The sequence below is a fragment of the Poecilia reticulata genome, chromosome 16 (assembly GCF_904066995.2).
Source record: "Poecilia reticulata chromosome 16, P_reticulata-male-v2, whole genome shotgun sequence".
Taxonomy (NCBI): Eukaryota; Metazoa; Chordata; class Actinopteri; order Cyprinodontiformes; family Poeciliidae; genus Poecilia; species Poecilia reticulata.
Genome location: NC_088845.1, coordinates 8,178,660 through 8,200,011, shown reverse-complemented (window position 1 = coordinate 8,200,011; position 21,352 = coordinate 8,178,660). Strand labels below are relative to the sequence as shown.

General features: G+C 36.8%; 1 protein-coding gene across 3 annotated transcripts in view; it reads left to right on the top strand.

The window, feature by feature from the left end:
* The window catches only part of bcam (basal cell adhesion molecule (Lutheran blood group)), a 65,956-nt gene extending 45,507 nt beyond the window's left edge, over positions 1-20,449 (top strand). The window contains exons 2-17 of one of the 3 annotated variants that reach the window (XM_008431160.3): positions 1,008-1,132; positions 1,268-1,484; positions 3,805-3,875; positions 4,679-4,775; positions 4,872-5,060; positions 5,986-6,107; positions 6,197-6,338; positions 6,847-6,962; positions 8,288-8,429; positions 9,213-9,337; positions 10,793-10,934; positions 11,785-11,799; positions 12,371-12,403; positions 16,576-16,714; positions 16,907-17,003; positions 18,213-20,449. In XM_008431160.3, the coding sequence (XP_008429382.1) occupies positions 1,008-1,132; positions 1,268-1,484; positions 3,805-3,875; positions 4,679-4,775; positions 4,872-5,060; positions 5,986-6,107; positions 6,197-6,338; positions 6,847-6,962; positions 8,288-8,429; positions 9,213-9,337; positions 10,793-10,934; positions 11,785-11,799; positions 12,371-12,403; positions 16,576-16,714; positions 16,907-17,003; positions 18,213-18,215 (1,775 nt within the window). In that variant the 3' untranslated portion in view covers positions 18,216-20,449. The remainder of the gene's footprint in view (positions 1-1,007; positions 1,133-1,267; positions 1,485-3,804; positions 3,876-4,678; positions 4,776-4,871; positions 5,061-5,985; positions 6,108-6,196; positions 6,339-6,846; positions 6,963-8,287; positions 8,430-9,212; positions 9,338-10,792; positions 10,935-11,784; positions 11,800-12,370; positions 12,404-16,575; positions 16,715-16,906; positions 17,004-18,212) is intronic. The other 2 variants (XM_008431161.3, XM_008431162.3) reach the window with 2 other exon arrangements.
* Positions 20,450-21,352: the final 903 nt, after the last annotated feature.

Here is a 21,352-nt window from a genome sequence, read left to right as displayed (position 1 = left end):
CCTGGGGTACCTTAACAATGTGGATGTGCTGCTCTTGCATTAAAGAACAGCTGTGGTCCTAATATACAGTTTCCATAACCGATTCAAGAATGATTAGATACTTAAAAGATGTTTCACCTTCTGACATTGTCTTACCACCAGAAAGATTTACCTGTATGTCTTTCTTTGTCTCTTACATTCTTGCTATTGAGGTTCAGCATTGTTTTCAAACAGATGTGTTGAAAGAATATTTTTTGGAGAGCTGAAATGAAATTCATCTTTTAACAAACAAAGGAATCCTTGGGAAAAAGAAATTGTAACTTTTCAAACCAGCCTGACTTAACTTAATTAGCTCTTTAGCCTTATAAATAATTGTCAACATGGGCGGAATAGATCTCAAGTGTTGACAACAGGGAAGGTCATCTTTTAAGCAGCTAAGGAGGAAGATTTGCCCACCTGTTTTAAAGAGTTCATTTATTTCTTGGAGGGTTTTCCAGCCTGAATATCCTGTTTGAACTGATGTCACAGGATCTCAATCAGAGGTCCAAACACCCAAAAAAACAAAAACTAAATGAAGGTTTTGGAGAAGCCCAGTCATTCCTATGTAGAGTTAATGGTGTGCTTTGGAACATTGTTCTGCTACTTACCCAAATAGATGTAAGCTTAAGGCCAGTTATCGATATTACCCTTTAGGATTTTCATGTAGACAGCAGAATGCCAGGTTCAATCAATTACAGCAAGTCACAAAGCAGCTCCAGACATCACAACACTCCCACCATGTTTTTTTTTTCCTAAATCTTAAATATCTTGCCTTTAATAGCTGTAATCAGAGAGATGATCATATTAGCAAAATAAATGCAAGAAAACTTTATTCTGTGTGTAATTAATTTACATAATGTTTCTTTCTTTGTGAATTGAATTACAGAAATAAAATAACCTTTCAATAATATTCAAATGTATTAAATAGGTCTGTGTAAACAGGATGACACGTATGATCAACTTTTTTGTTTTTGCTTTTCTTTTTCCAGTTTGCTGTGGCGCTGTAACTGTGAAGGTGACTCCGAAGGTGGAGGCGGACGGAGGAACAACAGCCAAACTGCCCTGTACATTTTCTGGCACAGCCTTGCCAAGTTTTGTTGTTGGTTGGCACATTGTAAGTGGATTATATACTGTGTCAAAATATTTACACATAAGAAGCATTTTTACATTGAAGTTCCTAAAGTACAAAGCGCACTGTCAGAGATTCAGCTTTTTGTTTTTTTGTTTGTTCTCTTTAAATCTTTTTCAGGAGATTGATAATCAAAGAATAAGAGTGGCCTATCGTACAAATTCTGGCGAGCGAATGAGCGACCCCGGTACTCCTCTGGTTGGTCGAGTCACTCTCGAAGAAGACCTCACCTTGACCATCAAGTCTGTGAAACCCTCAGATCCAAACAAATACTACTGCCAGGTCACTGCCGGCAAGGACGGGTCTGGAGAAGGCGAAACCATTCTTGAAGTGTTTGGTACGTAGGCCAGTTCTCCTTAACGCATCAAACATTCCTACTGAACTTCAAAAGTAACTTATGCTGAGTTTTTTTGTGTCACTTTCAAAAAGGTTTCAAAATTGTGAGATTTATGTGTGTCCATTTATGCTTGTCTTAAGCACCTAATGCATATTGAATTGATTTGAGACATGTATGCGTTTACACTTAAGTCTCCTAAATGAGATGTAGAGAGATTTGTTGCAATAGTCTGGACCTTTCAAGAACCAAAACATTTGTGTGATGTTTTTTTATTTTTATGTGTTATAATTTTAGGCTTTCGCTGATCCCAAATTCCTTTGACAAGTTCCCCAGAGGTCAATTAACCACAGTTTAATGGCACTAGGCATAATTGATGAATAGTTCAATCATACTTGTCACGTCTCATATATCTCTTCCTAATAAGAGTCAAGATTTATCACCGTCATGCGAAGGCCTGACCCTGGTGCAGAGCGATGTTTCCTTGCTCCTTCCTTACCATGTAATCTTAAATGAGAAGCACTTACTTCTGTCTTGTATTGGACTTTCAGTTGTTCTTATTTTTGTTATTTTGTTCTTATTTTTTTAAATACTGAATAACAACCATATAGTCAGGTAGCATCTAAAAAAAATGCTACATGACTAAACAATGAGATTGTTATATGCGTGTTATCACAATAACTAGACATTTCTGCTAAATAATATCTGAAATGCAAACCAGCAATTACTTTGTGAAAAGGCATCAGGTATGATATTCAAACAGTAACTTTGAGGGAAAATATTATAGTGACAGTGTGTAATAGTTTTTTGTCAAAAACGCTACAATAACACGACACATTATAGCATAAAAAACATAATGCATAATGTAATATTGATTATCACGCTTTCTGATAAAAATCACAGGCATAATATTGCAACAATAATGTAATAGCACTTATTTATTGTTTATGCTCATACCCAGGATTTAAGAGTGCCAATCTACTACCAATAACTGAATAAGCCTCGGAGTAACTCTTTTATGCTTGAATGTGTAACTTTGGCTACTGCATAGCTACTAAATCTGAATACAGACAACAGAAAAGAAGGAGTTAGAGGAGCACAACAGAACTCAGGACATCAAGCTTTTGCTTAAAGATCTTTGGCTTTACTGTGGTGCGGTAGATGTTGAATAAAATTGTCTCAAAAGCCACTATATCCAACAAAATCACTCTGTAACAGTATAAAACTTTATTTGAATTTTAGAGTGAGAGAAGTTGTGACAGTTCTTGATTTCAAACAGACTCGAAACATTTCCAATCAGACAATATTTTTGTAAACGAGGAAATAGTGTGTTTCCCATTGTCTGAGGACAATGGGACAGTGAGAAGACAATGCTGCATTTCTGTACTCTACACATCTGGAGAAAGCATCAGCCACTCCTGCACTGTCTCTGGCATTTTATGAAAAAAGTCTTTAGACCATCAGAATTACTTCAAAATCCTACTTTTTGAAACATTTGAATACTGTAATACTGGTTACCAGCATAATTTATTTTATGCTGTTTTTTCTCCTCCTCTAGCCAAGTTTTCATAAATTACAATCAGCTACAGAAAACCAAATAGTTTTTTGCTGAAAACATTGCTTTATATGTGGGAGGGAAGAGAAGATAAATCTGGTTACACTGCTATTGTCCAGAATATAAACAGTTCTCAAGGGAATTTGGAACCGTGTTACAAAAGAAAAACAACTCTCAGTTTCCCGTTCCCTTGGCCTGCCAGTACTTTTAGAAAGTCCTTGAGAGGGTAGAGGTCCTTCACCATGGAGCTACGAAGGACAGAAACTCCATCTGGAGGGTTTAATTTCAAAAAAAAAAATATAGTCTCTTTCTCTCCAAACACTCCACACGTATGTGGACAAGGAGGGGATTGAAAATTGTAGATCTCTGTGAAGGATTGAGAAAAAGAAACACCCATCTATTGTTTATTTCCATGCACAGTCGACAGCTGCAGGAGGAGATAAAATGACCTTGGACAAGTCAGCTTGGGAATAAAGGAGAGAAATAAATGGGGGAGCTCACACCTGTGGCTGAATGTGTGTGTTTGTGTTAAGCAGGGAGTAGGAAGTGGGAGTTTCTTCCCTGTCTGACTCTTATCTACGCAGATGAACCCGGTTTGCAAAGGAATACTATGAGCAAGGTTATTTACTACTAGATTTAATTAACAGGGTCAGAGGGCGTGTGGTTTGAAATACAAATGTGGGAAGTCAGTGATTGTGAGCACTTGCATATGATATCTAAAAACCCCTTTCTCTTGATGATTAATAGTTGTTTTCTTTTTCATTTCAGTTGCTCCCCAGAAACCAGAAATCCAAAAACCGTCTCAGGCCATCTCAGTGACACAACAGTTCAGCTCAGAGGTTTGTATTTCATCTTGTGTACATGTTACCTTATTTTATTTCCTCTAAAGCTTATACATTTATACACTGCTCAAAAAAATAAAGGGAACACTTTAACATTTAAGTGAACACTGAAGTGTTCCCTTTATTTTTTTGAGCAGTATATTTTATGTATATACACTGTGAACACTTGAAACCCCCAGTAAAATCCCTTGTTTGGCCAATAAGGCTGATTCTGATTTTGATTTTTGTTGGATTCAAAAGTTTTATTTGTCGATGCTGAAAATTTTTAACATTGTGTTGGATGGTGATTGTTATTATCCAAGATTTTAGGGTTGTTGTTTTGTAATCAAATATTCAGAATGGAATGTAAATTACTACAAAAAAATAATCCTTGTTTTTTTTTTGTTTGTTTGGGGTTTTTTTTCCCCTGGAGAATAAACTTAGTTTTTTGTCTTTGTTTTGAGACAGTGGCCATTATTAGTGCTGATGTCACAAAATGGCTTAAGGACAACAAAAGCAATGTCTTAACATGGCCATTTAAAGTCTAATTTAAGTCCAGATGAAAATTTGGATGTGATATCATCTCACTGATATTGAAAATAGCTATTTTGTCTTCCTACAGTTAAAGAGTGTTGTGGTGCAAAACGTTAGTGTTAGGGTACGATGCACTCTCCGATTGAAAATAAGATCAGATTTCTGCATTTCAAACCGTTTCTCACCAGTCAGAGCTGGACCAGTTGGAAAACCTTCCAAATCCTTTCAGCAAATAGTTTCTCAACTGATATCACTTTGTAATTTCTGTTTTCTCAAATTGGAATCAGGTCGGCACTTGCGAAGCAAAGAATGGATTCCCCTCTCCAAGGATCATTTGGTTCAAAGACAACCAGCCTCTTCCTGAGATCAAAGACAGAAGGGAAAGTATGTGTCCTCTGGACGATGGAGCTTGATACTGTTTTGCTTAAGACACTCAAAGGCGTTTATGTCATGATTAATGGTTTTACTAATCTCTGTCAGAGACCTACATGATTCTTTCTACGGTGAAGGAGACTACGGGTCTTTACACCATAAAGAACACACTGTACATGCAGCCCACGAAGGCCGACAAGGACTCTACGTTTCATTGTACTGTGGAGTACAGCCTGGCAGGAGAGAAGAACAAGAACATCCAGAAGAAGTCTGAACCCATGAAAATTGATCTTAACTGTGAGTGAAAATCTGGGAGCTGAATGTTTGAGTGAATACAGAAAGACTGGTGCTTGGGTGTTTTTAATGGGGGTTTGTTTCATTTTTTTTATACAAACAGAACACATTTTCAGCAAATTTAGATTTACTTGTTAGTGTGACATGAGTGCATTTGGACAGTGACAGGAATCGGAACGTTTGGACACTCGTTCTGCCTCAGATAGAACATGGAAACGGCAGATAACAAAGCAATTTCCAATAAAGATTATGCTGCTTCCCAGCAAAATAGTATAAATAGAATAGTTAAAAATGCAAAATTGCCAAAGCTCCAGTCAGAGCAGAGAACAATACATTTGAAGTCTTGCCTCAATTTTTTTTCCCAGTATTTTGACTGTTGTAAGACATAACAATACTTTCTTCGAAACCATTCAGTTATCGTACTGGCTGTACGATAAGAGTCATTTGTTGCTGCTTTTAGGCAAACCTCCACCTTATAGTCTCAAGTCCTTTGCAGTGTCTAATAAGTTGTCTTCCATCTTAGCCCTGGGCAAAGGACATGAAAGGAGTGGATGAAAATTGTCTTTTTAGTAAAAACAATTTTAAGTACAGTTGTTGGTCAACTGTGCTTAATAAAATCCAAAGCAAAAGCAGCCATCTACCTGGTTAATTTAGATAAGGAGGGCTTATGACTACTCTGATTCCATTTGCATTGGTTGAATCACCATGGTATTTCCATACTTGACTGACCCCTAACCTGCGGGTTAAAAAGCACATAAAAACCTGTCCAAATATCTCAGGTGCTGTTACAGACAATAATTATCTCAACTCCAATGGTTGTAGATTGTAATGTAATGTCATGCTCATCTTTTTATGTAAAGTATAACTGTAGCTTTAACCACTGATTGAATTTTCAACCTGTTCCACATCTGCTCTTGTCGTCATCCAGATCCTTTTGAAAACATTATGTTTAATCTGTTCAACCCAACTGTGGTCAAAGAGGGTGATACTGTCACCCTAAAATGTGAAACGGATGGAAACCCACAGCCTGAGTTTGACTTTTCGAAAGATGTATGTAAACACGTCAAGATTATCGATCTTTCACATCATATTTAGCTGGCTTCATCATTCAGGTGTTAAATCTGTGATTCAATTTACAGGAAAAGAATATTCCTGGTGCGGACGGTTCTCTGATACTGAGGAATGTCAAGCGTACGGATTCCGGTACATACAAGTGCTCTACGTACGACTACGACTCAGACGTGATTGAGAAGTTTAACACCACGGTCCTTACTGTCAACTGTGAGTGAGACAGACACATACACAAATGCACATCAAAGTACAATGCATAAAAAAAATAATTTCAACCTAACAGTGAATCATTCTTTTAAGATTTTTTTTTTTTCACATTTGAGTCATAAATCCTTAAATTTAAAAGTCTTGCATGGAATTAGCGATAATAAAATCCTTTCAGGGTTTCAATATCTGCTTCACTTCTTCACAGTTCATCTGCTGCTTTAATGCTATCTCCACCACAGTGTCTAATTTGATCTCATCACACACATTAAGCGTTGATAGCCTTGAAAAATTGTTAACTCTGGCTTCAGAATTGGATTAAATTAAGAGTAAGTTTAAGATTCAATACTCTGTTATGTACTGTAATTTCTGGAGTCTTATTACATGGATGTTAAATGGATGAGCAGGTTTTTTTTTATTTAAAATTTTTTCCTTACCCTCTCTGTACCAAACCTCAGATTTCAAGGTGTCTCAATCCATGTTGCTAAGCGTCTGTTTGTTTTCTTTTCTCTAGACATTGACGAGATGAGCGTCACTCCCGCTGGGAATCAGATTATCGATTTGGGAAAGCAGGTTCAGTGGCAGTGTAAGACCAAGGCGTCTAAAATTCACACCGTGCTGTGGAAGAAGGTACATTAAGGCTGAACCAGCTTTCTTATTGGTGGAAGAATACAGCTAGACTCTTTATGACTCTGATGTTTAATAGTCAAAATAGAAAGAGGATGGTGTAGAGCTGCTGTGGGTATTAGTCCTCAATAAATAGGCTTTCAATAAATACTATTTGCTACATTATTTTTCTCAGATATTATAAACCTAAGCTGATAATACATGAAACAAGTCAACTTTATCAAAATTATTATTTTTATTTTACCTTACTTATATTCTTCAAAACAGACAAAAAGTGAAAGCAAGAAAAAATAAAAGCTAAAGCGAATTTTCATGCCCATTAACATGCAATTTAGCATTTTCATTATTCAAACACAAAATTATTTAAACTTCAAAGTTTTTTTGGTTACATATTAAATAACTTACAAGGTAGTAATATACATCTGAGGTCAGTATTGGTCAGTACTTTGAAAACTCTTATGACCAGAGATCATTTTTCTGTGTTTATACTAAAGCATGGAATGACATTCCACAACATATAAAGTCCATCTCGGCACTGGCACTAAGACGACTCATGCACGTCATCTGTTCCACAACACTGTTTGTGATCACCGTTATTTTGTAAATTAGTATCTCTGTGTGTCTTACAGTATATGTTGTTGTGATGTTATGTTGCATATCTTTGTGTTTTGCGTGGAACAGTAACGTGCTCTAAAACAGCAATTATGCTGAGTCTTTCATTTAATCTTTTCCTGCTTAAAAATCAAATAAATAAATAAATAGGTATCTTTAGATTATATGTTCTCGACTCAATACTGTCAGTTTTTTCTCAAATTATACTGATTTTGTTCAGTAATTATTTCCTGTGACTAACCTATTAAGTTAATATGTTCTTTTTCTTACACTATTTGAAGCATCTCTATTTACATACGATCATACTTTAATGTTTTGCTATTTACCCCAGCATCTGCTCTTGTTATGTGTGTGATGCTCCTGCAGCGTTAGGCCTGTTGTTCCAGTCTTATTATCTGTTGTTGTGTCTCGTGGGTACGGTAGAAACTGTGTTGGGAATATGTTGTTTCCGAGTTGGAAGGATTCCTATGAGAAGAAGAGGAGAAGAATTGCAAACGAAAGGTTTATCACCGAGGATGACCTGTTATCACTGCACTGTCAAACAGTGTGTGTGAAGATTGCTCCCCTGCTTTCCCAGCACAACACCAAGCCCTCCGTCTAGATTTTCTCTGTGCTGTTCTGTTTTCAATTTTAAACAGACGGAGCATAAAGAAAGTATGAAAGGGGTGATACTGTGAATCCAACCGGTTTTATTACAGCATTTCTCTCTTCCTCAGGGCGACGTAGTGCTTTCTCAGGATGGCACTCTATCAATTGCAAGTGTTGCCTATAAAGATGCTGGCGAGTACGTGTGTTTTGGCGGCGTTCCAGAAGTCCCGGGACTGACAGCTCAGGCCAGTGTAAACCTGACGGTGAAAGGTAACACACCCAGATGATTTCTAAATATTCATCCAAACCTTGCACATCCTATCTGAGAAAAAGTAAGAGAAGAAAGTTACTTTTATTCGCTCTGTCTTTAAAAAAGTTTTGAGAGAAGTGGATGGACACGTACTTCCATATTTTTTAATAATAAACAAACCAAAGAGGGAGAAGGATGATCCTGTTGACCAAATGCAGAGTTGGACCAGCAATTTGAGAGTTTTATTTCTTTGTGTCAGCTCTTTCTTCATCACATCAGAATACAGCAATACTCACATTGTGGCACATTATACCCCATATCTCTCTAACCATGTGCCACACATTCCTGCTATCACTTTTTAACAAAACACTAAGATACTTGAACTGCTCAGCTTGAGGCTCACCATCAATATGCATTCTTTCGTTGTTCCTTCACATAGAAGCCAAAAAATACATTGCAGTTTGTGGTTTATAATGGTGGCGTCAATAAAATATGTTTTCATCACATTTGGTGTTCAACAGATCTAAAAAAAAAAAAACTACACAGTCATTTTATCAAGCTTAAATATCCGAAGTATACCCTATTGTTAGAGAATAGTAGTGAACAGTGGAGCAATGCTAATGTTTCAGCATTGTTCCAGTTAAAGGAAGCATGTTGTATGTTTGATGGAAGCACTGCAGAGGAAATGTGGCTATCACTTCCTGTCATTCGTTAAATCACAAAATTCAACAGTGTGTGTTTGGTTTGAAACATTCCTTTATTGTTTGCATTGCTTAATCACAACTTTCTCTCACCCTCCCCAGGAAAACCAGAGATTGACACCCCTCATGCTGGGGAGGTGGCAAAAGAAGGAGATGAATTGACCCTGAAGTGTTCGGCCAACGGTTTTCCCAAACCTCAGTTTACCTGGTCAACCCAAGGAAAGCAGGTAACCACTTCAAAAAAAGACAGAAGCAAAATGAATCAGCTCTTTATCCTTTGCATCTACTTTCTGTTGTACCACTTCCAAATCTGAAAACACAGCAGGGTTCCTGGAAAATAAATGTTTCTTTCCATGTGTCAGAATGGAATTTAAAATTTTTCATTACATTATCACATTTTTATTCTTGATTCTTCTAAAAAAAAAAAAAGCCCCGATAAAGAACTCAGTGAATATTCCCCAAGAAGCAGCAAAAAAGATTTTACACAGGGAGTTTGGCTTTTATCATAAGATTAAATTTTAATGAACATTCAGAAAAACTGGATAATTTTAGGTGAAAATAATGATGCATGTTAGATCAAAGTTACGAGAACCTTTAACTTGCTCGAGTGATAATTTGTAAGAGCATAGGGAAAATGAAGGAATCACACTCTGGCATTAAGTACAAAACGTAACAAGCAGGACTTAGTTCACTGACTTGACTTAACTTTACAGCAAGTCTTAGTCAGAGGTTCTTAAATGTATTATAACAAGTACCACCTACCCTTAATCCACTGATATCCACAGGAAGTCATAGAAGGGAGGTATCCTGCATATATTTGATGTTTCCCTGGCTCAACAAACTTAATTCAAACTTTATCTGACCAGGTGAGATGACTGAGAACTAGTTCTCCTTTTAACATCAACCTAAGCGACAGTGGTAAAAAAAACAGTTTTGCCAATGATTGTCTTGTAATTAAATTGTTTTGGTACCAATGGAGCAACTTGTCAACTGGACAGTTGGCAAGAAGGTAGAGTTTAAAGTGCTGAAAGCTGAACGAGGCACATGGGAAAAAACAAAAACAGTCCATTAACTGGAGATCATCTCCAGTTAATGGAAACATTCCTGTAAATAATATCACCATAAGCTACAATAGGATTCATTTATTAATTTATTAAGATGCAGCCTATTTAAAAAAAAAAAACAATACTTATTTACACATTTTTGCACTGACATAGTAATCACACACACTCATGTATTAAACCTCATGTAATAAATATTTAGTGACTGTGTTTGAAAATAAAAATAAAATGCAACATGTTAGTTGCTTTTACCAGTGGTAGCTGTTAGCCTGGTAGTGTTTACTACTACAGAGTTAAAATTGACGTAAACTGAACAACTATTACATGTTTTTTGACCTGGAAATGCAAGAAGGTTAAGTTTTATTTCATATCCTTCCCAGATCCAAGTTTCTGCTACAGCATAAGTAGCTGTTTCTGGTTGTCTGTCATCAATTACATCCTAGTTATTATTAAGCTTGCAAATAATTAATAGCAATATTTCCTCTGAGTACATTTAAAACCAGCCCAAGTACCAACAGTGGGATCATAGTTTGGGAACCTTGGGGCTTGGTAAAACAATTCATTTAAATTTTAATAGTGCATTCCCCTCACTGCTTTCTTTCTTCCATTTTTTTTTACCAGTCTGTCTCAGTGGAAGAGAACAAGGTGGTAGGCTCTCTGACCCTAAAAGCCACTCCTGAGATCATAAAGAGCGGTGTGAAGTGCGAGGTCTCCAACGAGTTCGGAAAAGATAGCAAGGACTTCCCTGTAGCTGTCAAACGAGGTCAGTGTGAAAATTGTCTTTCCCTCTTTCAACACAATTTATTTTATAAAAAAACAACCAAGATATCTTACATTTACCATACATTTCACTGCAATTTCAGAGAACAGAGTGTGCATTTTCAGTAGATTACTTTTACAGTCTAGTGGATGGAAAAATAACAGGAAATTCTGAGCACCGCTGAAAATGACTGACACATTTCATGAGGGTCAGACTCTCTTAGGCTATCTAGGGTTGCCACATTGCATGTAGAAAAGTAAAGAAGGTCTCACAGGTCTGGACCTATTGTTACTTTAAGTGAAACCACAATCACATTGTATCAAGTGTTTTTCCAGTGCTGGCTTAACATGACTGACATCTTGGTCTCAGTAGAGTATTACAGTTCAAACATAAGGTTGGTTTGAATAGCTGTTATTCTTTAGTAAAATAAATCATCATGTAAAAAACTTTATTTTTCAATTTACTCAAGTTGTCATTCAAATTAAATTTATCTGAAGCATGAGTATAATAAACAGAATATTTACTACTACTAAAGAGTTAAAATTGACGTAAATGTTGCAACTAAACTGTAATCTCTTGGTGTTTTTATTGCTTCTTTTCATGTGAGAGTGTCTGTAACTTGCACAAACGTTAACAGACTCTGTATTAATCCAGAACCTATGCCAGAGTGGTTTCGCAGCTTAGCTTCTTTCCTCCACTACATCACTTCTGACATTTGTGTATCTATAATCCAGCAAGGTATCACAAACTTGGGAGTTGATTTACTAACAGTTGCCGCCACCTAATTGCAGCCAGCCATGCTGCAGCAACATAACTCCGAATCTCTCTTCTGTTCTCTTGTTCTCTCTTGCAGCAAACACAGCTGAAGGTAGAGCCTTCTCCCTCCTTCTCCTCCTCTCCTCACTTCTTCTCTCAGGACTCTTTGTTGTATAGACCCTGTAATCTAGAAACCTCCCATCCATCCATCTCCTCTTGCCCCAGCCCCACCATCTTTCACAAACACACACATACACATTCAGAATACGCATCTTCCTCTGTCGTACTGTAATCTTGTATATTTGCCCTCTTGCTACCGAACACTGTGGATATTGTATATTGTTCTTTTTCTTCTTCTTCTTCTTCTTCTTCTCTTGTCACCTTTGTATGATGTCTGTCCAATATTTCCTGGATGCAACTAAGTTTTTGTGGCCCTTTGGGGACAATAAAGAATTTTATTCTATTCTATTCCTTCCATTCCTCTCTTTGTTTCCTGACTGTGTCTTCTTGGTCACCCCTTTTTTCCAACTGCACTTCTATTTTCTGCTTTTCTCCTTTTCCTGGCGCTGTATGTAGATAGAGTAGCTTTGGCTTTTTTGTGCGAATGCTATCAGTGGTGTGTGTGTCATTTGTGGTTGTTGCTTTGCTATGCAATGGGACTGAAAACTCTCTTTCTTTCAAAGTGCTGCTCTCTGGAAACCCTGTGCTTACGTCAGGTCTGTATGGCTAACCCTACTGACATGTCGTGTCTCTGGTGTTTGTCTAGAGCTGCAAGTTACTGTGTGTGTATTGATGTCTGTTTACACACACAGGTTAATGTATTTATGTTTAGAGCAGTTGTTGTTTTCGTGTATTTGCAGCCTATTTGTTTTACTATAGTTGCGAGGACAAAAGAAATGGGACGTTATAAGAAGGATAAATAGCTTTTTGCTTGCACAATGCACAGCCCAAAGTTTTCTTAAACTGACTTTTAGTTATTTAGCTTTACTATTTATAGTCATGCAGTCAAATAATTATTTCATCTAAAATTTCCTTACTGCAAATACAGAAAAGTTTTATATATTTTTTAAAAGCTTTTCTCAATATTTCATGTCTTTTAACAACATACTGTATTAGTATTATAATATAAAGGTTAAATAAAATTGCATAAAATCCCGTGGATAACAAAATAAGCCTGAAAATGATGTCTTCCACATTTTATTGGCATACCTGACAAAGATGAACGAAGGTCGTTTGTCCTAGCGAAATCTTTTATGGTAGTAGCATGACCTCAAACTGAAAAACTTGTGCAAAATTAGTGCAAATTTTGGCACTTCTAACAATTCCTATAATATAAGCATATCAAAGTGTCTGGGAGCTGATAGTTAATAATACGTGTCTTATTATTTCCCTGGCGTATGAAAACAATGTGACAGAATCTTCAGAATGGGAACGACAAGAAAACATGCTTTAAGTCAGATTTATCCTCATAAGTCAGGAAATAAATACAAAAAACATGCAACTAGGTTTCACTAGCCAATATCTGCAGGGTGAGCAACAATTTGCCCCTGTGAGAATCAAGGCTGGACGGGGTGCAGTTTTTATCTGACAGCTGAGAGGTGGATGGAGACGATGGAAAATATCATCTTCAAACAGTACAATTAGAGAATTGAAACAGATGTTTTGCTGCGTGATTATGCCGCTGCTTTGGAAGCATTGACTTACACATTTTTACCAATATGATGATGATAAACCATCATATTATCTTAAATTATCTTAGTTTTGCATCTCCATTTTATGGTCTGACACTAGAATAAAATGTTTTAGACTATATTATTTTTGATACAAAACATAAACATGAGGGTTTTCTTGCCTTATTTCACAGTAAATCAATCTGGATTTTGGAAAATTTTGTTTTCCAACTTTTGAGATTTTTATTTTTATTTTAGTTTTTTTATGAAAACATTTGTCATTTTACTTTCTAGGATAAATAACCAAAATAAGTTCTAACCTTCACTTGAAAAATTATTTTAAAATAAAAAATACACCTAAAAGTACATTTCCACTGCTGGAGCCTTTTCAAGGAATCTGCCAATTTGAATAGCTTTTATTCTTTGTTCTTGTTTTTTAACCACCATTTACACTGAGCCAGGACTAAATCTGTTTCGAGGAGTAGAAATGTTTTCCAAAAAACATTTCCAGAGGATAGTTGGTACTTTAAGGATGGAATCTTAAGAATAGGTGAGGTTTTGAAACTTTCTTGCTGGTTAAATTTCCCAGCGTGATGTTTCAGTCCTCTCCCAGTTAGATTCCTTCAAAAATCACAACCTCCAGGACTGCTATGCATTTGTGTCATTATTGATTCTTATAGATGTGATACATAGGCTTTAATTAAGTGTTTATGATGGCTACAAACTTTTTCTGAGTATTGAAGTAGGTGTAGAAAGTATCTGCTATGAAACATTCAATTTATGACTATGCTATGTAGGGTTATAATCCGAGTTTATAGAGCTCCTCTTGCTTCAAAATGAGTACATTTCTCAAAATGTGTTAAATGTGCAACTTTTCTAAAAATTTGAAGAATTTCTTCATAAGCAATGAAGGGTAATCGCTATGAAAGAGAAGTCATTTGCCAAAAATCACAGCTTTTTTTGGATCTGAAATTCCTTCATTCCTTCTGTGACTCAGGCAGTTAGCTTAAAATCTGTTGTAGTTAATAATTTAGGTTTGGAGTGAATTCACCTAGCTAGTAAGTAGAGATGTGTCGATCAGGTTTTTTCCTGCCCATTCCAATCACCCATGAGGGCCGATCACCAATACCGATCACCAATACCGATCACAGATACCGATCACATAATTATTTTTTTAATCATAAGCACTACCGGTTACATTATGTGGAAAAAGTAACTATGAATTCACCTTAATTTAGACAAAAACTTGTTTTTAATAACTTTTCCCAAGAAAAAAACAAAACAGGCATTCTGCAAATTGTACTGCTATCAATAATACTATCTTTAACAGACTGATAACATATGAAGGCTATGAAGAGGCTAAATAATGCAAAGAGCCAAAATAAAACCTCTCAACATTCCCCAAAAAATTCAAGTATAAAACTTAACATTCAAAGGCAAATACAGGATCCATTAAAATAAACAATCCTGAGTTACTGAATGAAAACTTCCTGCTAGCATGGTGGCTAGCTGATTACTGCTAGTTTTGATTGGCTGTTTCTGACTGAGCGGAGTAATTATGCAGAACAGGGAGGAGATTGATTATTTTTTCAGAGATTATCTGTCTCATGTTAGGACAGCGAAAGATGCATTTTGATATGCTTCACCCCATGTGCTTCAGTTTTCTGCTGCAACGCGCAAACTTCCCCATTCACTCAGTGCGTTATAGTTCCACATCGCTTAGGATTTGTTGCTGCGCGTTTGCGCAGTGTGAAGGAAAGAGGAGACCAGCTGCACAGACAGGCTGCGAAATGAGATGCAGGTGATCGGTATCGGCAACAAGAGACCGTGGATCGGCGATCACCGATCATACACTTTTTCACGGACGTCGGCCGATTATGATCGGTGGCCGATCGATCGGCACACCTCTACTAGTAAGCCATGACTGCTGTGAAAAAGTCTAGTTTTATTGCTGTGTTAATCTGACTTCACTGTTTTCAATTACATTCTGGCTGTAGTGTCGTAGTTGGTGGACAGCATTTACCTAAATAGCCTGGTTTTGGATCTCACAGTGAAAAAGCACATGGTTTATTGCAAGAGTAAAATAAAAGGTACTGGGAAATTATCTTCCTTTAATAAAACATTTTAGGTTTCCAAGTTGAAATACAGTCTACAATACACTTTTTTTTCCTTTTGATTGTTGCTTTTAATACATTTTTTTTACAGAAATAAGTCCCATAATTGACAGATGTCTTGTGTTATGTTAAAAGTGACTTCATTAGTTAAGAATTTACAACATATCTGATTCATCTCACAACAATTCACAATGCCACTAACTTGTTTCTGGTTTGTTCATAAGGGAAAGTTGTAAAAAAAAGGTTCTGGAGGTAGGACTGACTCTAAGAAAGCCCACAGAACCTAATAAAGAGTCTCATAATGTTTCACAACCAGAAGCAAAAATTTAGCTAGAGTCTTGTGTTTAATGTGTGGTTGCCAGGCAAACAGATGAGATGCCAGAATGTCAGCACTGCAAGCCAAGAAACGGTCTATCATCAAACCTCCTATTAAACTGCTCCATAAAAGAAAGCATGTTTCTTCATTTACCAGGAGAAAAAATATAAAAGCAGTTATAATAACCATAAAATCCCATTTTTGCTTTTGCCCTTACAGGGCAAAGTCAGTTCAAAAACACGTCTGTCATGTCATGTCTTGTCCTCAAAATTATAGTAATACAAGTGTGAAGCGATGGGTGAGTATGTTCAGTGTTGTTTTCTGGCTCTGGTCAGTTGTGTGTTTTCTCCTTGAGGAACTTGGCCCTGTGTTTGGGTCCCATCACATTTCAACCATTGCATTCAGAAGTTAGTCTAACTCCACATCCCAACCCCCACTCCCTTATTATCTCCTCCCTCCTACCTGTCCACCTATTAACTCTCTTCACCTGGATCCCACCAACTCCCATCCTTTCCCTTTTTAATCCTTCCCAAATCAAATCAACACCCCTCCACCAATCCTTCCCTATGCCCCCCATCAACTCACAAATCAAACACCCCCCACGCACTTCTTCTCTCCCCCTGCAAATCAAAAACTCCCCTCTTTTCCATCCCCACTCCCCCACCTCTTCACTTTGATCATCCCTCCCTTCCCCCCCGCTCCCTTAAATCTGCTCCCCACTGTCCCACCAACCCCTCACCCCACCCTCCTCCTTCCCCTCCATCATTCCCTCTATTGTGGCGCTGTAGCTGAGAAGCAGCAGGAAGGCTCCAGCGCTGTGGTGATTGCCGTGGTGGTCTGCGTTCTTCTTCTTCTGCTGCTGGTAGCTTTCATCTACTGCCTGAGCAAGAAGACCACGATTTGCGGCGAGAAGGATAAGAAGGAAGCGTGAGTAGATGACATGAGGAGACAGATGGCATGAACTCTGACAGTACTGAGCTCATGCTTTGTCTGTTTTGAGCAAAATAAAAAGCACAGTCTTCTGTGGTTGGTTAGATTAACCAGTAAACCGATTGCACCAAATATGTCATCTCTGTAGTTGTTGACTTGTAGTCAGTGATTTTCGTGTTTTCTTTTCAGGGCTGCTACACCGGTGAACAACATTGTGGTGGAGATGAAGACGGAAAAGGCCAACGAAGAGGCCGGACTCCTCAACAAAAAGATGAACACAGAACAGGTTAGAACAGGCTGAAACTACAGTTCTCTAGGCCCACTGATCTGTTATGCAGGGCCAGCTACCTTTAGTGGTAAAAACAGAAATAAGGAATAAGATCCCTAAGTTATTGTCATCTTCCACAATAACTTGTCAAAACATTTGGAAGAGGATTAGGGCCACTGAAAAAAATAATAATTCTGACTTTAATCTCAGAAACCTGAGATAAGAATTAGGAGAAAAAAGTCAGATTTTTTTTAGCTGCCCAATCTGTTCAGCTGACCCAGGACGGTAAATTGTGAGACTGAGTGAAAAAGCAGTGGTGCTCAAAACATGATGGGGGTTTTTTTATACTTAATTTATAGGAACTCAGTATTTTTATTTTTTTTTTCAATTTTCTGGATGTTTGTCACAAATTAGTAGAGCATAGAAACTGAATGTTGGTTCTGATTCTGGGGATGCAGAGTAAGCTTGAACCAGAAGACCTGAGTGGTCTGAAAGGTTCATCTAACAACAACAACAATAGCTCTTTAAAGTATTTTGGTGCTGAGCCATTCAGTGATTTAGAAACTAACAAAATTATTTTGAGGTCTATTCTCTAAGGGAATAGCCAGGGTAAGGGGTTTGCTTCATTATTAATGGGGCTGTGGCTTTGCATTAAGTTCTTGAATAATGACAAATTATGAGCATTCTCTCCAAATTCATCAACTTTATAGCAGCTAGATGAATGAAACTTGGCATAACTTGGTGTTCAGTCAGGACAAACACACATCAGACTCAAATCACAACTAAAAGCCCAAAACTATTATATCATTAAAGATGAGGTGAGTGTGTAAACTGAATGGAAGTGTATGTATTTTCAGTGTTAATACATTACAAGTTCATTCATGCATTTGAATCTTGTAGCCTTTGACAAATCTTTATTTATTATTTATGTTGACTGGAACATGTATGGAAACCCTAAAGGGACATTGAAGGGGAAAAAATGGGGGAAAAAATTCTCATAAGCATTTGAGCATCAGAGCGTTTTTGGGTTTTTTTTTTTTGTTTGTTTGTTCTTTTCCTTCAGTGTCCCTTTGTGGCTCCATAGACATGAAAAGAAAGAGCAGATTTTTCTAAAAACACTAATAATAAATATCAGAGTATATTTTAAGAAAAAAAATTTTTATTTAGTCTGTAACTGCTAGACATATTTCCAATAATTTTGTGTTTCACTTGTTTGTTTGTTTTCAGTAATCAACCCAGATGATTAAATAACTCTGAGGGACGAAGGACAGAAGAGGACAGTTTTGAGGACAGCAGGGCTTTTTTGGTTTCTGATTTGTGATTGTGAGGGGGGTGACCTGGGTGGTGCTGGGGATGTGTGCATGCTCATAGCTTCAAGGATCACCATGATTAACTTTGGCTAAGCTTGTTTTCCAACCTGGGCTACAGCAGCTGGGTGGAGATTTTTACCTTTCTTGCTCAATAAAATTGTTTAAAACTCCATCTAACTCACAGCATCAAAACAATTCACACAAAAAATAAATTGCTTCACTGGATAACATGATTTTTTATTTTTTATTTTTGCAATCAAATCATTTCATTAACCCATGGTGTCTTGTTTTGTTTGGCGTCTTAATTCAGTGATTAAGCAGTAAGCTTTTCTGTTTTGTAATATGTGTTTAATTTGTTTTCTGTCTGCTGGGGATAGTGGGAAAAACTATAATCTATTATCTCACTCACTTCTGTGGAGAATTTCCTCTCTTATAAGGTTATCCTTCAAGCAAACCGTTTCTGTTAAATCTTTGCTTCAGAGTTTGTATTTGATTTGTTTTACATTATTGTTGCCAGCTGCTTGTGTTTGGCATAAAATTTATTTTCAAAATCCAAAACTTTTAATAGAATCAGGCCAGGTACTTAATCACTCTCTCTAGAATCCCAAATGGTGTTAAATTCATTTGAAAAAACAATAAACAAGCCAGAATTTTTGGTTGTACTTTTTTTTTTTTGTGTTTTCATTTACATTTATGTATATGATGTCAGTTTCTGGGAGTTTTGTTGTTTCTGTTTTTGTTTGTTTTACTTTTTGCTTTGCTGTTATCCTTCCCTGCAAGTTCAGAGAGAGTTTTTCTTGTGAGAGAACATGGTGAAATTGGCTCCTACTCTTGTGTTTGATGTATCTTGATATCTAGGAAGGACTTCAGTCTCGAATTAAGTGAGTTCTGGTAGCAAGTTGGGAAAAACTGTGGAATTAGCTTGGAACTAGCGTTAGATACTAGCTATTAAAAGTGTGTTTTTTTTCCCTCTATTTTTATGCATGTAAACTTAAATCTGTTCCCAAATAGTAGCTGCACTGTTTCAAGTTACAAGCTCTCAAAAGTGAAAGTAAACAGTAATTCCCACAGCTTCAGCTGTGTTTCATTTATGCGCAGCAGCCATATTGAATATAAGCTCAAGCTGGCTTGGGATCTTTGACTTTACAAGTGAAACTTCCAAATTTAATGAACATTCAATTACATTTTTCAGATGGGGAACTACAAATTATGACATCAGAAAAAGCTGCTGTGTGACATCAGAAAAAGCTGCTGTGTTTCATTTGTTACAATTAGAGCATATTTGGATGTCCACCTCTCACATCTTTATGATCTCCATGTTAAACTATAAATGGAGTCTTAAACATTAGCTTTTTTTTCTATTACAGAAAAATGGGATTTTCAGGAGGTGCAGCAGCGCAGTCATAACGTCACCTGTTAGAAGTAAAACTAGTTTGGAGCACGCAGGGAAGAGAGAAAACAAGATTTGGGGTTGTTTCTGGAATATATGAGGTGTGTCTTTATTTTCTATTTTTTACCAGTTTAAATGTGGCGACAGACACATCAGATTGTCAGTGTTCAGGTACGTAATTCAGACATTCTTCTTTCACTGTCAGCAGGCCAGAAAAGGTTGGGTAGCAGGTTGATTCCATATTTTTTTACTTTGTTATACACTGGAACCAATTACCTTAATAGATTTCCTGAGAAAAGGTCACATCAAACCACTGTCTGTGGCCAGAAACCTATTATTTTATTTTTTTCAATGTCAGTTGTAATTATTCAGCAGAAATGATCGTTGTCCTTGCTTTTTTTTTTGCCATGTTTTATATAATAATGTTGTCATATATAATTTGTTTTTTGTTTTGTTTTTGTTTTGTTTTTCTAGAAAGGGGATTCTTAATTTTGGAACTACTGAGTTTTATTGTTTCCACACTTTTTCCGCTTGCCGAGAAAAGATAGAATTGTTTGGGACATTTTGCGTTACTTTTGATTTTATTTTGTCAAATGAGATATTCTCAGTGCTTTACTTCTTTCTCTTTTTATTGTATGCTGTATATTTTGTGGTACACTGTTTGTGATCATTGTGATGTGTTTTTACTTTTTTTTTTCCAGTTGTTTAGAATTTATAATGAAACAAACAAAAAAAAAAACTCAAGAAAGCCAATCACACCCCAATACTCTGTGGTTTTATTTCTCTCTGAGTTAATTGTGGTTTTATAACTATAGAAACATTTGTGCAGTAAAACCCACATGACATCATTATACCTGAAGCACAGATGCATCTAAATAGATTAAGACCATGAATAGACTAATTACTTTCAAAGTATCTTACAGATATGTGGTTATTCATATTAATTTTGGGTATTAATTTTAACATTTCTTCCACTTTAAATGAACCAGAGTTTGTTTCCCCTGTTGGACCAGCACTCTCTTTTTCAGGTGGTCCTGGTCCACTTCCAGACGAACTGGAAGTGGACCAGTTCGCTTCTGGTGTGAATACACCAGACCGGCCTTGATACTAACCAACTACAGGAAATATACATCTTTTTGAACTTCATGAGCTGCTGTGGGTGGGCATCATGGTAAAAATCAGCCCTTCTGTGTTGCCAACACTACTATTCAATGTATTGATTGTACTGAAATCGTACCTGATTCCCAGTTTTCTGCTTATCGATGCTGCTGTCACCATGTTGTAGATCAGAACACGCAGAGCCTCCGGTCTCATTCAGCATGCAGCACACATTTTTGCAGACACTGTTTCAAAGTTAGGAAAACCACATTGTAAAATCTGTGTTGCATGAGCTGCTCTTGACGTTCAAAATGATATTTAAGTCGCAATTAGAACACAAACGTGCATGACAGAAATGCAGAGTGCAGGATTTACACAGTTTCTTTTTTCCGTGTGTGTGTTCTCTCCTGCCCACGTAATTTTAAGTCAAATGGGAGCAATGATGGTCGTCGGTTTTGTTTACAAATTATAGTCCGCTTGCAAAAAAGTACAACGTGGGACCAAAATGCAACAAAAAAAGAAAGCTCGCCAAACTTATTCCTTCCTTACAACTTTCCATTAAAATGCAC